Source organism: Littorina saxatilis, linkage group LG13, assembly GCF_037325665.1.
Source record: "Littorina saxatilis isolate snail1 linkage group LG13, US_GU_Lsax_2.0, whole genome shotgun sequence".
In the NCBI taxonomy this organism is placed as follows: Eukaryota; Metazoa; Mollusca; class Gastropoda; order Littorinimorpha; family Littorinidae; genus Littorina; species Littorina saxatilis.
In genome coordinates this window covers 27,179,778-27,201,080 of record NC_090257.1, presented here as the reverse complement: position 1 = coordinate 27,201,080, position 21,303 = coordinate 27,179,778, and the positions used below count along the sequence as shown (strand labels likewise).

Below are 21,303 nucleotides of genomic sequence, written 5' to 3'. Positions count from 1 at the left end.
TTTAGGGGTCATATTCAACAAGAATGGAAATGTTGATACAGCTCAAGATCATTTAAGTAAACAAGGTAATAAAGCAGCACATTCCCTCCGCAGAATTTTCAGCAATCAAAACGTGCAAATAGACACAATGATACATTTATTTGATTCACTTGTAAATCCGATATTAACATATGGCGCTGAAATCTGGTATCCGTTTACGTTTAATAATAAAATAAAACAAACAAATACTGATAATTTCTTTGGATCATGTTTATCTAGCAAAAATCCTCATGAATTTGTTTATATCAAATTTTGTCGATTCCTTCTTGGAGTTCATAGAAAAGCTATGTGGATACCTGTACTGGGGGAATTAGGAAGGTTCCCTTTAGGATTAAAAATGTTATCACAAACAATAGCATTCTGGGCGCATATTCTAGACTCCAAACAAGATTCGTATATACATCAATTATATGACTCAATGTTGCACCATCCGACAGAAACGCCATGGCTACAATTTGTTAGACAATCTCTTTGTAACTTAGGTTTTAGTCACGTTTGGCATAACCAATCTACATTAAATGTACACAAATTAAAGTTTGCCATTGACAAAAAACAACAAGAGGAATATATAAGATACTGGACAAAAGAAAAATCAGATACATATTCCAGATTTAAGTTTTATTCTATGATCAGTAAATCTTACGAAATGCAGTCATACTTAATACAAATTAAGAATAATAAACACAGAAAGATGTTAAGCAGATTAAGGACTAGCACACATTGTCTAAAAATTGAAAGTAGAAGACATCAGAATATCCCTAAAGAAAATCGTCTTTGTATTGAATGCAATGTTATAGAAGATGAAATACATTTTCTAGATAAATGCAATAAATATGTTAAATTAAGGGATGAATTTAAAGAAGATGCTTCACATATCAATATGAAATATGCTAACAAAAATCCAAGTAACTTATTTTTAGAAGACGAAGTTCAAGTTCGTCTTGGCAAATTTGTTACGGATTGTTTTAGCATTGTATAATGCATTATTTGTTGTTTGTTGTGTCAATAACTTTACTGGTTCATGACAATAAACATTATTCTATTCTATTCTATTCTATTCTATTCTATTCTATTCTATTATATATTCACACACACACTCCTTCACCTTAATCTGAGGTAAGATTGAACAAGAGCCCAAGCGATTTTGTAAGGTTAGGCCGATCAAGAAGCCAAGATGTTCCAGCTACATTTTGGCCGAACAGGAGCCCAATGGATGTTAGGAGGTTCGGTTGGAAAGCGCACGCGATTTGTTTAGGTATGCAGGGGCAGATCACATCATTTTGAGGGGGCGGGGTCACATTTTTTTTGGGGGGGACAATTTGACGTCGCGAAGCGTTCAGTTGAGGGCGCAAAGCGTTTAAACCTCCTAGGGGGGTCCGGGGGCTTGACCCCCCCCCCCAGGTATTTTGATAATAACAAGGAAAATGGAGCAATCTGGTGCAATCTGAGCCATGAAACTTACCCTAAAACACCTCCCAAAAAGAAAATTCAAGAAGACAAATTTGGATCGAAACAAGGACAATTGACCGATCTCGTGTAACCTGAGATTACCCAACTTTTTCTCAAACCGTCACTTGGAAGACAAAGGCCGGCTCCTAGGGGGTCCTGGGGCTTGTCCCCCCTCCCCCCCTCCCCCGGAACATTTTGATAAAAATCAAGGAAAATGGAGCAATCCGGTGCAATCTGAGTCATCATTTTTTTCTTCTTATCTTTCTTTTAAGGCCAAGAGGGGGGGGGGGGGGGGGTCCGGAAACACCCCTCCGCCCCTGGTATGCATACCATTAGCATTGATGTGCTTGACGTCAAAGGGCCCCATGAAGGCGTACCATCCTCCCAGCCCTTCGCTCATGGCCGTCTCTAGGCTCTCCACGTCCACATAGTCCTCCTGAAAAGTAACGCGGTCCAGCATTCTGTAAGGCTGCGTAATGTTAGTAGTGTGTGCGTGTACTGTGAGAGGTGACTGGTACTGAGATGTCTCTGGCTCTCTCTTGTCTCTGTCTCTGTCTCTCTCCCTCTCTCTCTCTCTCACTCTGTCTCTCTCCCTCTATCTCTCTTACTCTGTCTCTCTCCCACCCTCTGTCTGTCACTTTCTCTTGATTTCTCTCTCTCTCTCTCTCTCTCTCTCTCTCTCTCTCTCTCTCTCTCTCTCTCTCTCTCTTACTCATTGTCTCTTTCATTCTGTTTTATCGTGCATTTTCTTGCTACCTCAATCGTTTTATAGGAAATACCTTCTTTAATCTTGTATGTCCATGTTCACGCTAACTTACCTTTTACGACTCCTACATCCGTCCCCGTTTCCGTCAATCTTGCCCAACGTCCCTTTTCACTCCTCCTCCTCATTTAAATCCTTATACATCCGTCTGCCCTCAACTCTCACACCCCACCCCACACTCTCACACCCGCCCGGCCCCAACTCCCCACGGCCAACACTCCCACCCGCTTCCCTCTCCTTACGCTGACAAGTTGCCAGGCAACGTGAATGATGGCGGCCTGAATGCGCGCCTGCACGAAACCGTCGATCTCCTTGTTGAGCACGATGGGCACCTGGCCGATGACCTCCATCAGTGCCCGTGCCCGCTCCACCGCGGCAGGCTCTGTCCAGGGCGCGGGCACCAGCTCCACCATCGGGTTCAGCAACGGTGGGTTGGCCTTTGAATACGCAAAAATATATTCTGAAGATATCGGGTGGCATAATTATGTATAGTTCAGTAGAAACACTTTGTGCCACACAACAAGCTACTGTATGCTAATACTAAGTGTGTTTACATATTTATATCTATATAGGAATTGCTTTTTCGTTTGCTGTCAAGGTCAAAAGAGTACTAAGGCAACAAAAAATAGTCTGTTTACGGTATCCCGACCGACCCTATTTTTTCGCGTGACCCTAGATTTTTTGGGGGGCATTTGGGGAAAAAATTAAGTTTGTTTTTTGGCAAAATAACTTAAAAATATGTTTTGGGGGGGAAACAAAATAAAAATAAAAAAATCCCGACCTACCGACCCTATGTTTTTTTGCCTATGTTACCGTAAACAGACTTTTTTGTGTGTGCCTAATACCCTTGTTAGAAATGTCAAACAAAGTAAAGAATGTGACAACAGAATCAGAGGAGGTAAACGGGGACGGCAAGATGGTTTGACTTTAAATTACAACAACAATATCCGGGGAAGGAAATCGAGAAAGTGGGTTGAAAGAGGGGGAGGGGAGGAGGGGGGGGGTCGGGGGCGGAGAGATGATGACTAACGCAGGTTCACAAATTTAATTGGTCTTCAAGAAAAAAAATGTGTTGTGGGCATGATTTGAGCATTAAAAACTCATTTTCTACAGAATGGTTAGTTTTTGAGAGGTAGCCTACGTTCTATATGTATGTATGCAGGTGAGTCAATAGCTGTAAGTTGTGTCGTTAACGACATGTAATACTAACATATATTCACAGCCTCATAAGTAAGCCTACTTTACTTTCACTGAACCACCATGCAATCACCAAGACAATGATCTTTCTCGAAACTTTATCAGTTTCCCCTAGAAGAGATTATATAAAGAGCAAAACTTTCAAACTGCCCATGTATGTAATCGAGGATTGTTTGTCTTTTTTGACGCCAGCGCTTTTATTTTCGAGGCGGAGGTGCGAGGGACGGAGTTTTACACAATAAAGTTATCTCAAAATATAACATCCCCTCCTTCTACCCGTCCCCTCCCCAATTCGCCTCGAGTTAAGAAAAGAGAATTTGCTTACCGGATGGGCCACCATAAACCTATGTCTTTTCTTCAAGTGGTCAGACAGCAGAGATGGCACGATGGCGCTCGTGGAGGTGGCGAACACGACGTCATCAGGCGTAATGACGTCATCGATCTGTCGCCATACGTCACGCTTTAGGTCCCTGTTTTCGGGGACACATTCCTTGCAACAAACAATATAAAGTGAAGAAGAGTCGTTATAATTGCAGCTCTGACAACTAGAACTGAAAAGATTATTCGAATACCAAATGACTTAGTGAGGGGTATATTGCCCATCATTCAATCAACAACTTCAAGTGGCTTCCTTTGGGGAGTTACTTTCTATCCAATAGCCCTCACTGGTCTTACTGGTCTTACTGGTCTAAATTTGTTCTTTCGTTCCCCGGCTCGCTTACTGCGCGTTGCAACCCCAACCCTAACTCTTATCATATCTCTTTCACACACGCGAATACACACACACACAGACACACATACACGCACGCACGCACACGCACACACACGTACACCACACACACACACACACACACACACACACACACACACACACACACACACACACACACACACACACACACACACACGTACACACACACACACAAAACCAACCTGGATGTAGATGGCTCCAGTGACGCATTCTTCGAGAATGGTGGTTGTGCAAATATGACCTTTAACCTCGGCCAAGGTCAAACTGCTTCTTTGAAGGCCTTCCTTGTAAAGGGCAGACAACTGTGCCTCGATGTCCACTAGGGCGGACTGCAGTTGGTCTGAGATTACGTCATACAACATGACGTCATATCCTGAGCAAGCAAAGAGCATTGCCCAGCTTTTCCCGATGAGACCACTGAAAGCATGTATCGTTTTTATATTTAGTCAAGTTTTGACTAAATATTTTAACATCGAGGGGGAATCGAAACGAGGGTCGTGGTGTATGTGCGTGTGTGTGTGTGTGTGTGTGTCTGTGTGTGTGTGTGTGTGTGTAGAGCGATTCAGACTAAACTACTGGACCGATCTTTATGAAATTTGACATGAGAGTTCCTGGGTATGAAATCCCCGAATTTTTTTTCATTTTTTTGATAAATGTCTTTGATGACGTCATATCCGGCTTTTCGTGAAAGTTGAGGCGGCACTGTCACGCCCTCATTTTTCAACCAAATTGGTTGAAATTTTGGTCAAGTACTCTTCGACGAAGCCCGGGGTTCGGTATTGCATTTCAGCTTGGTGGCTTAAAAATTAATTAATGACTTTGGTCATTAAAGGAAAAGTCTAAGGTTTAGGGTCACTTTTGATATGTTGACCCTCTTAATTCATCAACCACAAATGCGTGTGTAAAAATGAACACAGAAGTCCAAAAAGTATACTTTGACTCGTTTGTTGGCTGTTCTGAATCGTTCCATCGCGCGCGCAGTCTTGGCTCATGACCTTGTGCACATACGTGTGCTACGTCACGGGCCTTGAACAACAAATATGGCCGGGTCCAGCAGTGAGGAAGACAAGTGGAATACGGACCGGTTTTCAGCCAGCCTGAGGTTTTATACCGTGCCCGTTTGAGCCTCTTCGTCGTCAAAATGCATGCGAGGCCACAAGGAACTGCTTGAAACAGAGCCAGCATAAGCGGCAATACGAAATGGTATGTGATTCTTTTTGTTGTGATGTTGACACACTAGTCCGTAGTCGCATAGACTAGGTATGTTACAAAGTGCGCACGCAGCTCAATTTTTGACGTCATTGAAAATAGCCCCCCATTTTCTGATCACTCACACTGGCTCAGTTTTGGGGTCCTCTTTTCTATTCTTTTCCAAATTTACATCACATGGGCACCCTGTCGAAGACGTAGAGCACATTCTTGACTTTAAGATTGAGAAAGATGGCGAGTCCAACACTGTCGAGCTCGCCGGCCAGAATATCGGGCGAAGAAGACACACAAGAGGTTCTTTTATAAAACAATTTATAGCCTTTGAACTCTTATGAGACCCCTCTGAACAGTTAGTTTGACCATTTTCCTGCTGTTTCCCAAAGTTTCAAGTCGATAAAGCGATGCGAAGTACCTTTTAACGGATGCGCCGCTTTGCGCCCGGATTGTCACCATCCAACATGGCGGTCGGTAAAGTTCGTCTGCTCTTAGTTTCATACTAACTTACTAAAAAAAAAAAAAAAAAATTTTTTTATTTTTATAGTTGTTTGATAGAGCTCTGAACCTTTCTTTTGATACCAAATTGAACAATATTGATAAACAAATGTGTGGGTTACAGTTAATTTTAGCTGAAAAATGTCAAAAATGGTTTCAATTTATCCTCTTTGCCTCTATTACGAATTGTATTACTTTAACAATTCATAACTCGGGTTACACGTATCCAATCTCAAAGTTATATATACCATTGGAATGCTGATTTTCTGCTCTTTCAAGTGATATAGATCAAAATGTTAAATGAAGATTTTGAATTTTTTTGTAACATACCTACATAGACCTAAAATATAGGTCCCTGGTAGTCGCTACCTCTTGCAGTGCTAGATCGAAGTCAGGTGTGTTTTTCACAGATCAGTGGATGTGCTTCCACAGATCTGTAAGCATGTAAAGATTATGGATTTTTGCTATTAGCATTATGGTGTTGTTTATTTTCCTATATTTAATCACGGATTTCGTCCTTGAACTGCCTAGTTTAGAATAAATGCTTCCCCAGTGATGTTCACACGCGACTATCCTTATTTTCGCTTGGAATTCTGAGTAATTCTTCAGTCACACAACGAAACATGTAGACAGCAAGTTAACATTGCGCAAAGCCTGTTTCTTTCGGACAAAACTGCACTTATGGTATTTTTATTTGCAACAGTAAGACACTACATGACATTGACACCACTAAACAGTGAAACTTATTTCAAATGGCGTTGGGCTGCTTTCATGTGCTAATAGTGATCCTGACATTTTTCTTGCGAAACGGTCAAAGTGTCACGTTTCAATATATCACTTAAGGTGATTATGAACCGGTTAATTACTACTAATTAACTAACCACACCACGATCCACTCTCGCAGTCATACAATTAAATAGAGTCAACAAAAGTATAAGTTTCAGACGCCTGTTTATGTATAAACTCGCCACCTCCCTCGAGCCTTCACTCAAAATATGTTCCTTTTACGTTCTCAACACGTAAAAACCCGTGGTCACTGACAAAATGCCAGTAGTATATAGAAAATTATAGTAACACGCTGAACCCGTGTAAATACAGTCAAAATGAGAATGTTCTGTTCAAAAAGCTCTAGTTCATGCAGGGGTCTCACACCCCACGTTGTCACTACTCCAATGAAATCACAGATAAGAAAAAGACAACGGTGGTCAACGGGGTGCGTAAGACATGGTGCACTTAGCTTTCTTTCTGTATGCTGGTTAGCCGGTATGCTGGTTAGCCGGGTTGCTGGTTAGCCGGTTTGCTGGTTAGCCGGTTCGCTGGTTAGCCGGTCTGCTGGTTAGCCGGTTCGCTGGTTAGCCGGTCTGCTGGTTAGCCGGTTCGCGTAGCTTCCTCAGGTCCCAGCTCCAACGTCTGCAGCTAGCAGTGTCCCGTCAAAGGCAGCCGTGCAGCGGTTACAGGAAACCGAAACGAAGGCTGCAAACAGAAAGCATCGGTGCACTAAACATGTCAGCTACCCCTCACCCACCACCTTAAAACATGTCATCTTTAAATATCTCATCGAGCACGTGGGCCTGCACAAAACGGACTTTTTACAACAACAAAACAGCCATTTTCCGTCCTTCTCTCCCTATCTGCAAAAACCATATACAGATTAGTATTTTAGCGTCACAGAGAGTAAATTATGCGCTAACCTGGAAAGAACAACAGAGAGTATTTCATTCCACAACACAGACTCATCAACAGCGTTAAATAATGATTTATTACCTCAAAAGCCTATGGTTGTAACACTCTCGTGGAAGCAAAATCCGCTTCCTCCCTGGAACAGCCTCTGTTCGTCAACAGTGACCAAAAACGTCCAGAACCCCTTGTCGAATCCTTATGCGAAAGCCATCGCCGACGAAGGAAAGTTGACGACTTGTCCTCAGCAAAATACGTGGCAGGGAAAAGGAATAACTTGTGGAAGTTCCCCTAGAGTGCCGAATATAATACTCGGTGAAAAACCATCATACTCTAGAAACTGTGTATTAGATCCTTCCCCTTCTGCCGCTGGGTGTCAAGTGTCCCGTACTCGTGTCTCTGACAGACAACCTAGCCAATAACACGTGACTGACCTTGTCACAAAACCAGTCCAGCTATACACAATTCTGCCTCCCCAAGCAGAAAAAAGACACGAGAAACTCAATCCGTGAAAATCCCGTGCGCGCTGTCAGCGAAAAACCGTCAGCTCTATGACAGCAGAAACCTCCACTGTAAAACTCGTGCGATACAAAACATCCGTGTTCATTAAGCACTGTCAGCAACCTCTGCTGTAGCCCAATATCACGCACAGGCGCTTTCTATCATTATCGACCAAGAACAGGCACTCCACTGAGTGACACTTTCTTGGTCTCTGTCACCCGATCGTGACACAAAGGGAAGTAATAAATGAATTTTGTTTTTTAAACGAGCACACGTGATTTCCGATCTTAAACTAGATCTGAAATCATAAGATTTTCTGAGCAGTGGCGAAACGCTGATGGCGTGATATCGCAAGCCGTTTTGGAAGCAAATAAGCAGTCAGACATATGCTGAAACACGATTACAGCAGTTCAAACTTTTTGATCATTGATTTTTAGGAGTTCGCAATATCGGACAGTCACACTACAAAAAGACAATGCGTTAGTGCATAGATCGGTATTCTCAAACGTCACGAACAGACAGTACGTTGCTACTATTTTTATTGTTGTAACAAAACCTCACAGTCCCATTAAAAATGTATGGTGTGTGCCGAAAAGCAACCATATGAGATTCAGTCAGTGGGACCCTGAATCTACCTGGGGTAAATCGGGTTATTGACTCTCATTGCATGAATTTTTAAACTGTGAATATATGTACTACTGTTCGGGTTGTTTTTGTGATCCACTGCAATTTCTGTGTATACCTTAGAATCTCAAGGTAATTTTTGAACGGGGCATACAGATGATACATGTTGCCATGGTCACAGAGTGATACGTGTATTTTGCTTATCAGGTGTCAGTGCAGAAACTCCAAGAGGGAACTAAATTCGAATATCTGAAAAACCTGGATGAGGAGATAGACAGCCTAACAGCACATCCTCCTATGTTTGCTCGGACATCTACTACCTTCAAACTGCATACTATGCGTACACACAGGAATATTTACGACTCAACATTGATCAAAATGAGTAAGTAACACAACACAAACAGATGATTTCCATTATGATAGATTTATTTATCTGAAAGTAAAATTGACCACAGAGTGTACAATTTGTTTTCAAATACGAAAAAAACAAAACACACCATCATATATCATTAAAACTATTCTTTATTTCTGAACACATACATATCAGCATAGTTTATTCATGTACACATCCTCATTTCGGTTTCCAGTCTATCTGAAATCAAGGTAAGATATGTCAGAAAGAATAGCGATCACACAGTGCTTCAGCATGAATTTGAAAACCTGCTCTACGTCACATAGACACAGCGTGTCTTATGATTCTATCCACCCTCTCCAAACAAACACGTACACGTTTTCTCTGGTACGAATGTCTTAAAAGCTCAAACTAAGCTGCTGTTTTATTCTGTCTTGCTTTGCAGGAAATACAGGCACGTCGCTTACCCATAACAGGCAGCAGCTGCTGGTGCGCTAGCGACAGGGGTGTTGCTAGACATTTTCATGTTGGGACATTTGGCCGAAACTGTCAGAACGTTTTTGGGCATCTTGGAAAAAGTTCGGCTATTATTTTGGCTCATCCAAAGTCACCGCAACATTGAAGCACAAGACTCAAGAGGGGAACACCAATACATACAATCATTGTCTTAGGAACACAGATTACAGGGGCGGAGCAGTTAAGCCAGAGGGGGGGAGGGGTTACAACCTGGGACCTGGGGTCCAGGGTCCCGTTTGGGGGTCTGGGGGGCAAAGCCCCCCTGAAGCTGAAGAATTTTAGCTATTTTATAAACAATTTGTGGCTTATCCTTGATTTTAAACAGGATCAACTGGTGTCAGCAGCCACTCATTTCTTTTAACATTAGTATTAAATAATGGCAATTTATCTTCACTGATATCTGCTCCCGAAATCATGTAGTATGGTTAGAAGGAAGACGTGTCGCATAATGTGACAATGAAAAAACCAATTAACTTCCCCCGGCTTTACAGACAGAAAAAAAGAAAAATAATTCACGGACAGAATTTCTTCTTACCCCTGTAACCCCCCCCCCCCCTCCCCTAATCCGCCCCTGGATTATATGTTGCATACTGCAGCTGAAACAATCAGCTTTGCAACAGACGCCATGCAGTTCTCTGAAACTTTTTCAAACCTTTAACTTTAATTTCTTGAAAGTAAAACTCTTCCAATCTTGTGCAAATCTTGACAAACCTTGAGACCGTGTAGGGTGAGCCATTTTGCTTGGAAACCACGATTTGGACGCTTTTTACATTTAGTCAAGTTTTGACTAAATGTTTTAACATAGAGGGGGAATCGAGACGAGGGTCGTGATATGTGTGTGTGTGTTGAGCGATTTAGACTAAACTCCTGGACCGATCTTTATGAAATTTGACAGGAGAGTTCCTGGGAATGATATCCCCGGAAAGGTTTTTTACTTTTTCGATAAATACCTTTGATGACGTCATATCCGGCTTTTTGTAAAAGTTGAGGCGGCACTGTCACACCCTCATTTTTCAATCAAATTGATTGAAATTTTGGCAAAGCAATCTTCGACGAAGAGCGGACTTTGGTATTGCATTTCAGCTTGGTGGCTTAAAAAATAATTAATGAATTTGGTCATTAAAAATCGAAAACTTGTCATTAAAATTATTTTTTTTAAACGATCCAAAAACAATTTTATCTTATTCTTCGTCATTTTCTGATTCCAAAAACATATACATATGTTATATTTGGATTAAAATTAAAAATATGAAAATTATGATTAAAATTAATTGTCCGAAATCGATTTAGAAACAATTTCATCTCATTCCTTACCCAGCCCAAATGGTTGTGTGATGCGTCTCAAGCGTGTTGGCGTTGACATACATGTGCTTAAGTGTCGCATCCGCTTTCAGCCTTCATCGCTGGCTAGCCAAAGCTGCATGCAGCACCGGTCGAAAAGAGAGCAGCCATCCGCGGAGGTCTCTTCTGCCGGTTTAGCCTCTCACCAACAAGTCCTATGCATTGCCTCCACGTGGCGTTGGGTGGAAACTGGGAGCCCTATGCTCTCAGGCTAAAATGCAAGGGCGCGGAGGAGATTTTCCCCGTACGTGCGGTACGCAGGCCCACCCGTGTGTGGATACGCCCTGGTGCCCATGAAACAAATCCCCAGGTATGGGTGAAATACCAAGACTAGACATCCCAACGGCGGAACTGGCGGAAGAGGAGAGTGAACTCCCAACGGCAGCGAAGGCGGAAGAGGACATCTAGTCACCCATCCCAACGGTCAGACAGGCGGACGAGGAGCTTGCTCCCAACGGCTGGCTGGGCGGACGAGGATGCCCCATGTTACTGCTGCTTCCACAAGCGCTGGGTAGGAACGACTCGTTAGCCAAGGTAGGCAGCATTCCTAGGAGAAGGAAAACTCTGAAGACAAACCTGGGGGGTTGGACCCATTAGCTGAAACCCCCATGTCACCCCCATGTCACATCCAACTTGCTAGGGGAACACATCCGGCAGAGGTGGCAACAGGACAGATATGCCCACAACCTGGCACCGAAGGCGAATACAACAGCAGACTGGACAGCTCAGGGCGTCAGCATGGATGCGGAAGATGCGACGGCCATCCAGAAAACGGGTAGATTGAACTCGGCAGCCCGGTAAAGCAATCAATCTAGGAGACCGAACACTGATATAAAAACAAGCTGCAGTCGGATGTGCTGGGCCTGACTTGTCAGGCGCGTAACGGCAGCACAACGCATCTACGCTCACATGACAGTGTCTGAGCGAACGACGAAGAAGAAGAAGATCTTATTCCTTGTCGGTCCCTGATTTCAAAAACATATAGATATGATATGTTTGGATTAAAAACAAACTCAGTATGCAAAAAAGAATAGATACAGAAACGCATGTTATCCTGCTCAGCGCGACCATTACCGCACTATTCTGGCTTGTCGATTTCACTGCCTTTCCCACGAGCGGTGGACTGACGAAACTACGAGTATGCGGTCTTGGTGAAAAAATGCAGTGCGTTCAGTTTCATTCTGTGAGTTCGACAGCTTGACTAAATGTTGTTATTTCGCCTTACGCCACTTGTTTTCTCCTCTCTGTGTCTCTGTCTGTGTATCTCTTTCTGTATGTCTGTCTGTCTGCATCTTTGAGTCTTGGAGACTTGAGTCTTGAGTTTGTCTTATGTGTCTGTCTGTCAGTCAGTGTCTCTGTCTCTCTCATTCTCTCTCTCTCTCTGTCTCTCTCTCTCCCTCTCTTTCTCTCTCTTTCACACACCCCTACCATCCCCCATCCCTCCCCACCTCTTTCCCCCCCTATTGTATTCTCACCCCCCCCCCCCCCATCACCACCCCACCCCTTCGACCTCACGCCCCTCCCCCTTCCCACCTAGTCATCATGCAACATTTTGTTTGTTTATTTGTTGCTTAACGTCCAGCCGACTACGCAGAGCCATATCAGGACGAGGAAGGGGGGGATGAAGGGGGCCACTTGTCAAGCGATTCCTGTTTACAAATGTACTAACCCATTACTTGTGTCCCAGCAGGCTTTAGTAAAACTAAATTAATACCTACTGGAAGATTACCAGTTTCCAGTATGTTAAGATAGGCTTAACCTATCTACTGCTGGACTTACATCAGAACACTAACAGATTAAACTATACATGAATCGCGAGACAAGCGGCAAGAGAAGAGATTTTTGGAAAAAATACAGGTGAATGAGCAAGAAGGCAGATAAAAGAAAAGAATTCATGAAGAAAAAGAGAGCATGACAGGAAAGAGGAACCAAAAATCTACCTAACAGCAAACTAGAAAGCTCCTGCGGTTCCAAAAACAGGAGGGGCCTTTAATTTCATAACCGCAGTGCCCCACTGCGGGAATCATGCAACATACATCGTTACCATCGAGGACAAAAAAAGTAATAAGTAAGCTTATAACCCCTCGCAAGGAACGGCCGTACGTGTTTTGCCATTCACAAATAGCTCGTTTCCCTTCAAAAAGCCTATACATTGGAACAGAGAAAAAGAAGCCTAAAAGTAGTCAAGGAGAACCGCAGTTCAAGCAGTACCTGGCCTAATTGGCAACATTCAGGCGGCGTCTACGCACTACTTGTAATCCGTCAAAATCCGTGCACAGGGTTGAAACGGGTGTGCACTGGGCACACAATACACCTGTGGAAAAGAGGGATATGGAGACGTGCTTTTCTTGTTGCCATTAACACTGGAGTGGCGACAGCCCTATGTGATGGGGCTTATCCCTTTCATAGTCCGCGTCAAGTCATGCACTTTTCGCATCACTACCCTTGGTTTAAACAGTTTTATTCAGTTGCATAAATACAAAGCCGTAATTGAAAATTGTAATTAAGGGAGCACAACAAGATAAACTTATAAATGTGCTCTTAGAAACAAACGAGTAATGTGGCGGACAATATTGTAAATGCATGATATTTAAACAAATGAAAACAAAAACAACAACAACGATAACTATAGCAACAGTGGTACGGAAATCTCACACACACACAACGCACACTCACACACACACACGTGCACACACACGTGCACACACACGTGCACACACACACACACACACACACACACACACACACACACACACACACACACACACACACACACACACATATAGAGACACACACATAGAGACACAGAGGACAATCAGATACAGGGAGAGAGAGAGAGAGAGAGAGAGAGAGAGAGAGAGAGAGAGAGAGAGAGAGAGAGAGAGAGAGAGAGAGAGAGAGAGAGAGAGAGAGATATTGCATCCACTATAGATCAATTCAATGCTCTAGTAACAAAATGACTAAACATATGGTGTTAACAAAAACGTTTGCTGTCTAATATAAATTTCTGAATCTGATAAAACAGCGCTGTGTTTTCAGCCAAGGACTTGTCACTATTACCGTACCCCAGCCAGCAAGACATTAGCGGCCGATAATCGGCCGAACACCCTTCAAAAAGTCGGGCCGGTGACGTCAAAACATACGACGCGGGTGTTGGCCCGACTAACTTTTGCAAAGAGGCAACGAGGCGGCCGACAGGCGGCCGAACACCTGCACTATGGCGGCACGCATCCGGTCCGATGTTAATCGGCCCGATGGCTTGTTGGACCTGCGGACACTACCCCGCTCTTCTTGTCAATTTCACTGCCAATGCCGTGAGCGGTGGACCACGAGTATACGGTCTTGCTGCGTTGCATTGCGTTCAGTTTCATTCTGTGAGTTCGACAGCTACTTGACTAAATATTGTATTTTCGCCTTACGCGACTTGTTGTGAGTTATGATGTCTGTAATATGTCGAGGCGTTTTTGAGTGCCTTCTGTTTGTTCTTTTGTATTCACGTTTGAAATGTTGATAGCAAAAGTAATGGAATCACAGTGACAGCTTGTTTTTTTTAAGGGCTCGACCATGCTTTTTTACAGAGACATTCTACACATAATTATATGCTCACATCAAATAGTATATTACTAGTAAATCTGGTGCAGTGTTCTTTAAATTCGCAATACAACACATCGCACCCACATGCTCTATCGCGATGTCTCTGTCTCTGTTTATATGTTTGTGCGTATGTGTGTGTGTGTGTGTGTGTGTGTGTGTGTGTGTGTGTGTGTGTATCTCTCTCTCTCTCTCTCTCTCTCTCTCTCTCTCTCTCTCTCTCTCTCTCTCTCTCTCTCTCTCTCTCTCTCTCTCTCCATATCAAAATAATTGACCCATATCTAGACTAAACTAAGCTGTATTTTAATCAGCCATGCCTCATTATCTCCATAATGTGATACATACCTTGCTTTCACTGTCTAATTACTTGACCTAATTCTCTGACAATGACAGTGACGCTGAGGTCTGCACTTTCGTTATCGATCAATCAATATGAGGCTTATATCGCGCGTATTCCGTGGGTACATGTTACCGATCAGTAAATCTCTCAAGTGTAGACTGTAGTCAGTATTTAAAGATAGCTTCCGTCCCGCGTAAGCCAAGTCAAGTCAAATTTTATTTCAAGAAACCCCATGGGGGTACATAAAAATTAAAAATACAAAAAATACAAGAACAATAAAGAGAGGAATGCAGGTTGTTCCATCAATAGACATGTTCTGCGCGTTCTTAGAATCCGGTTTCATTCTAGAATGGACCGGGTCCAGGTTGGAATTCTAACCCTGCGCAAGTACAGGGGTGCCATTCTAGAATGAAACCCTTGTTGCTGGTCCATTCTAGAATCGGCCGTGCGCAAGGTTGGAATTTGGGTCCAAGTTGGAATAGTCATTTCAGTTAGACTATCACACAGCCAAAGCCACAAATGTGGATTTGTTTTTGTTTTTTGTGTGTTTGGTTGGGTGTTTTTTTCGGGGTTTTTACACTTTACTCAAATACATCGTGAATTGGGATTGTGATGTTCTGAAAGTGATTACGATTTTGAGATCGCAACGAACGGAAATTTCCGGACTGACAGTGTTTTGCCGATCTCGCTTGTAACTTTTAATCTTATTCATATGTACATCAAGAGTTTGAAACGTGGGCATATCACAGTTTGGAAGGTAGGGATTCTGATAGATTAAATAAAAACTGTCAAACTTTTAGGCATGGAATTCCCCTTTGAGAGTATTTGTTGTGGTAGTGCTACTACTGTGAATTGCTTTCAATGTTTTCCCATAATATTATAAAACCAGACAAAAGTTGTTGTTGATTTCTGTTTTTGTTAATGTCAACTTTTTTTTAAACCTGTGACAACAGCTCTATAACTCACTCTGTCCTTCTGTTGGTCTGTCTGTCGGTTAGTCGGTCTGACCGTCTGTCTGTCTGTCTGTCTGTCAAAAAAATTGTCAAAAAACCGGACATTTCCGAGAGGGAGACAGCGCTGACATTGCAAGCGGCCGCAACCGGCTCTCATCACAAAAACAACTGCCCTGCAAACATTACCGCCCTGGTAGTCCCCCTTGCTATGGTCTGCCTTTGTTTATTGCGTACTCAGGAGTGTCAACTTTCTTGACATGACATGACATCGCAAGATCGCCAAAGGATTTTTTCAGGGGTAGACAAATCAGCCCCATTTTATCAAAGGGAAGGTGCAGGTGGAGATAATTCAAGGGAAGACAACTCTGTCTTACCTACAAACAATTACGGCCCCCTTTATTCACTCTCGCGATGCTTCACGCATGTCAACTTTCCTCAGAATGGACCAGCAACAAGGGTTTCATTCTAGAATGGCACCCCTGTACTTGCGCAGGGTTAGAATTCCAACCTGGACCCGGTCCATTCTAGAATGAAACCGGATTCTAAGAACGCGCAGAACAGATACACATAAACTCGTTCCGTTGAAAAAATAAAATATAAAATAACTTCTTTTACAATGTGGAAATCAAATCTCCGGTCTGTTAAACACCACAGGTCTGTCTGGGCGTTCGCGCTAGAATACATACATGTTACACACCTCTGAGTTCTTGATAGCTGGCAGATTTTCCCGAGGGTCGATTTTTATGTATTCCCGTGTCTCTGGCGAATCGCTTTTGCGGATGAATTAAAATTGTTTAGGAAAACGAGGCTCGGTAACCATGGAATACGCTCCGGTAACCGTGAAATACGCAGCGTATGCCTGTCTTTTTTCCATATATATAGACTACCCGTCATAAAAAAGAGGCAGATACATTTAGCTGTAGATCTTTCTGATGCGGCCTGTTATGTCAAAACCAAGTATATTGTCAGAAAGGTAATTCATTCCCCTACCGTATGAACTAAAGAGTTTTGTTTTTCATTATTTAGTGTTTATGCAGTAGACCGAAGACCTAGGACACCCCCAAAAATCAAATTCCCAAAAGCAAACTTGCAGACACTATAATACACAAAAAATCTAAATAAGCAAGAGTGACCCCGTTTTTGATCTCAAATGGAAGAACAACTCCTTTTATACCCAAAACAAATGTATTGGGTTCAGTTGTTGTGCCCAGCAATGTTGTTTTGCCATTTTGAAAAAGATCGGTGTCAACCTCCTCAGCTAAATGTGTCTGCCTACGTTTTATTTTATAGGTAGTGTAGAAGCCTGGAAGAGTCTTTCGTGCCTGACAAAATGATGTACACGAGAAGACAGGCCCCTTTAACAACCTGTTGGACTGGAGTAGCGAGAAAAGGGCGCTGTCATTCGGAAATGTGTTATACAGGTTGTTTTCTTCATTCTAAATCACTTATTGAAGTACAAGTAAGCTCAAATATAATATATCAGTAAACATAGCGCTTACCTGCCTATGATGCCAATTTTGTTCATCGTTGCAGTGTCTGCTTGCGATGTGTCCGCCATTTTGTTTGAGTGTGAATTATCTTCACTGTTGTTATCAGGCGTTGGTTGTGTTGGTGCAAATGTAGCATAGGTACACATATGTACACAGTGTATTTTTGTTTTGTTGTGGTGCGGTATAAACCTTGACTGGAGAAGATTGTATGCAGAGCCTTTGCGATGATAAAGTGAAATGACATGTGACGGGTGTGTGTCTGTGTGTGTTTGTGTGTGTGTGTGTGTGTGTGTGTGTGTGTGTATGTGTTCCTCTGTCTGTCAGTCGGTCCGTTTGTCTGTCTGTGCGAGCGTCCATCTGTGGGTATATTTATATGCGTCTGCTTATACAACTGTCTGCCTTGCCTGTCTGCATGATTGTGCGTAATGTACCCGGTATCTGCCTCTCTGTCTGGGTATGCATCCAAGGCATTGTATGTGAGAGACAAAAATAGACAGGCAGATAGTTAAAGAAAGAGGGAGAATTACAGTTTCTGTTGTTTTGTAGCTGAAACAAGTACAATAGGGGGCCTTACATTTGGGGTCGTAACAGGAAGGTTCCACTGCACACGCTTGCAAGGTAACATACACGAAACATTTGCAAACAAAAATTCTTACGAAAACAGGAGACCAGACTTCGTTTATTTATTGAAATGAGTCAAGAGAATCATAACTAAAAATCGTTATGTGATTGGGCACATTTATCCTGATAGAGAAGGTCAAGAAAACATGCATTTGAAAGGGGAACAACCAAAACATTTCCTACGCTCCTCATTCGAAACTCAGTTTTCTGTCTTTACCCCCCCCCCCCCCCCCCCCCCCAAAAAAAAAAAAAAAAAAAAATTGTATATGGCATTACGTTTTGCAAAACATTTGTATCAATCGTTTAGATAAATGACATATCTCCGACACGTACATCAAATGGGAATGAATACAACATCATTACGCTGTATCAATCTAAACTCGGTTCCCTCCTTTTACTCAAACACTAACTACAATACAGGTCTATTTCTCTGCAGTGCCAAAGAGGAATATTACACTCTTATAATGTGAGTGCTCACATTTGTCTGTGAAGGGAAGCGAATTAAAGAAGTGCATATGAAAGGGGGATGTATTTAATACGTACTACGCTCTACTATTCGGACATCGGTTGCCTCCCTTTAGTCACAACACACTAACACTTGAATACGTTCCACAACTCCGGCTTTGTTCTTGACAAGGGCGAAATGACGATCTAACGAAATGAGATGCGAATGCACACAATTTTCTGAACGAAATAACTATAAAATGTACATGAAAGGGGAATGCATAAAACATGTCGTACGCACTTTCCTTCAAAACTCGGTTTCCTCCCTTAAATCAAACATAGCGCCATTCTGATAATCATCGCTCCACGGCTATCGTCAGTTTCTGAGACCCGAAGGGAAGTAATTCATTTTTGACCTGAGTTTAGGATGACATAGCGCTGGCTACGGAGAGATCAGTCCACTTTCCATTCTTACTTTTTCAGTTATCAGGAGATTTTAGAAACTCAATGAACATTTCCTAATAGTGCTTCATATACAGTAATAAAACATTGAGAAAACTAGAGAAAATGACGGTTTAAAATTAAGGGCTTGTACGATACAGAAATAATGTATGCAGTTAGAGTTTCTTTACAAAATCAAATGACATGGTATGTAATTCGATTGCCTCAAAGCCATAATACATTTAATATTACAGCATTGCATTATTACTATTTCCTCTATGCTCGACTTTGCTTCTGGCAAAACAATGCAAGTCGATGAATATTCAGCATAGTTCAGATATTTTAACTATGATATTCATAATGTTATGTAAGTGATTCCTTAAACCAGGTACCACCAATCCTTCAACGGACACAGAATAAAGCGATTGGAGGGATCCATCAATTTAATATCCCTTATGAAACGTCTTGTTTATTAAAAAGCGATCCAAGATAGGCTGTTTTCTTTTCAAGAAGAGCGCATTACAACAAGGTTATGCATGAGTAAGTAGCGTACGTATATAATTTATTCCATATTCCACATGAAACGTTCTTGTCATCCATCAAAAAGATGCCGTGGCATTATTAACAAAAATCTGGGACAGAATCTGTTTGACTTTCAGAAGAATGCAACAGCGCCAGGCTGTGCGTGATAAAGTAGTATATATTATTTATTCCAGATTCCACATGAAACGTTCTGTTCATTCACTGAAAAGATGCCGTGGCATTATTAAAAAAAAAAGCTGTCTACTTTCAGAAGAGCGCAACAACGCTAGGCCGTGGATGAATAAGTAGCGTATAGTATAAATTACATATTCCACGTACATGAAAAGGTCTAATTTATGCGTCAAGAAGATGTCTGTGTCAGAATCTTTCCTTTCAGAACATTCCATCTCCGAACATCCAGTAGTACCATGGGGAAGCGCGCCTGCTGTTGTCGTCTGCAATGTGACGTCACTTCCTGGCCGTTGTAGAAAAATTTAGCGTAACATCCGCCGCAGTTTACGTCCCTTTAGGAGAAAAAGAAATTATTGTGTAGAAGTAAATCCAACTTGATAGAAACAATATTGTACCGTTTTGTATGAGTCAATCCATCTCGACTAAACGTGGTCAAAACTATACTGATAAACGTCTTAGTTTAACAAATAAAAGATTCACATCACATGCCTGTTATTTTGTTTGCATTATGTTTGCACGATAAGATCATTCTTTTGGCTATTTAGCGCCCCGATCTGATGAACAAAGGTCATGTGAAAAGGGAAATCAACACTTGTGAAAAACAACTCTAAATAACCAACAAGACGTCTGAACAGCTCTGCAAACGAAATTAATGTAGCTGCTGTATCAAAACTTAAGAACTAAGATTTAAAAGTGTACATACGAGTATATAGTGCAAGACTTAAACTTTCATATAGAACCGAGAGAGAGAAAGAGTGAGAGAGACACACACAGACACACACAAGCACACGCGCACACCCACACACACAAACACACACACACACACACACACACACACACACACACACACACACACACACATACACACAAATATGCGCTCTTTTCTGTCAAAATGGGTAGGGGGTGGGGGTAGTAAAAGCATCACAGTTCAAGATTTTGCGAGTTAAAGGGTGTATTTCTTTTAACGATGGTAAAGTGGGATAATTAAACTTGGTATTTAACACAATATCTCAGGGCCGGGCTAGGCGAAGAGGAGGGGGGGGGGGTTGCCAGTGGTGGCCCAGGGGGATGTTCCCCCTATCGGCAGGGGCGGATCAGTTCATTTTATGGGTGTTTGTTTTTCAAAAGTATATTGTGAAGATATGGGTGTGAAGGCGCGAAGCGCCGAGCCGACGGCGCGAAGCGCCTAGCTTGCTAGGGGGGTCCGGGGGCATGCTCCCCCGGAAAATTTTGAAAAAAAGGATGCAAAATGGTGCAATCTGGTGCATTCTGAGGATGATCATTACCAGTTTCAGGCAGCAGATTTTGTCACTGATTAATACCCCAAAAATTGAAACTCAATGTAAAATAAAGAAATGCATACCTCATTCAATATTTTTATTTTTTGGGCGGGGGGGGGGGGGGGTCCGGAAACCCTAGAACCCCCCCCCGCCCCCTCGTTGTGGGGGTCAGGGGGCGAAGCCCCCTGAAGCTGATGGGTAGGTCATATTCTGAGATAGGAAAATGGTCGCTCCTTGCATGAAACAGCATAAAATAAGCAATAATAAAAAAAAAAATAATATGTAAGGTACATGTTTAGGCTAGGGGGGGGGGGGGGGTTGCGCAACCCCCATAACCCCCCCCGGTATTCCGGCCCTGTATCTGAACACTGTAACCACTCTAACACTTTTAATTTATGTTTATCTGTGCTCCATGTTTCAAGTTGAGCTTCAGAAATGTGTTTAAAGGTGTGTCGAGATCTTTACTGAATTCACAAGTAAAATCACTATGTTTTATTTTGTTTCCCTATTTCACTTCT

At 42.4% G+C, this 21,303-nt stretch overlaps 1 protein-coding gene across 1 annotated transcript in view; it reads right to left on the bottom strand.

Moving 5' to 3' along the window:
* LOC138945402 (lambda-crystallin-like) overlaps positions 1 to 17,378 on the bottom strand; it is a 19,812-nt gene extending 2,434 nt beyond the window's left edge. Inside the window, exons 1-5 of the mRNA XM_070316834.1 lie at positions 17,295 to 17,378; positions 4,382 to 4,616; positions 3,774 to 3,938; positions 2,494 to 2,688; positions 1,819 to 1,924 (exon numbers count right to left, since the gene is read on the bottom strand). Of these exons, the coding sequence (XP_070172935.1) occupies positions 1,819 to 1,924; positions 2,494 to 2,688; positions 3,774 to 3,938; positions 4,382 to 4,616; positions 17,295 to 17,353 (760 nt within the window). The 5' untranslated portion in view covers positions 17,354 to 17,378. The remainder of the gene's footprint in view (positions 1 to 1,818; positions 1,925 to 2,493; positions 2,689 to 3,773; positions 3,939 to 4,381; positions 4,617 to 17,294) is intronic.
* Between the last annotated feature and the right edge of the window lie 3,925 nt (positions 17,379 to 21,303).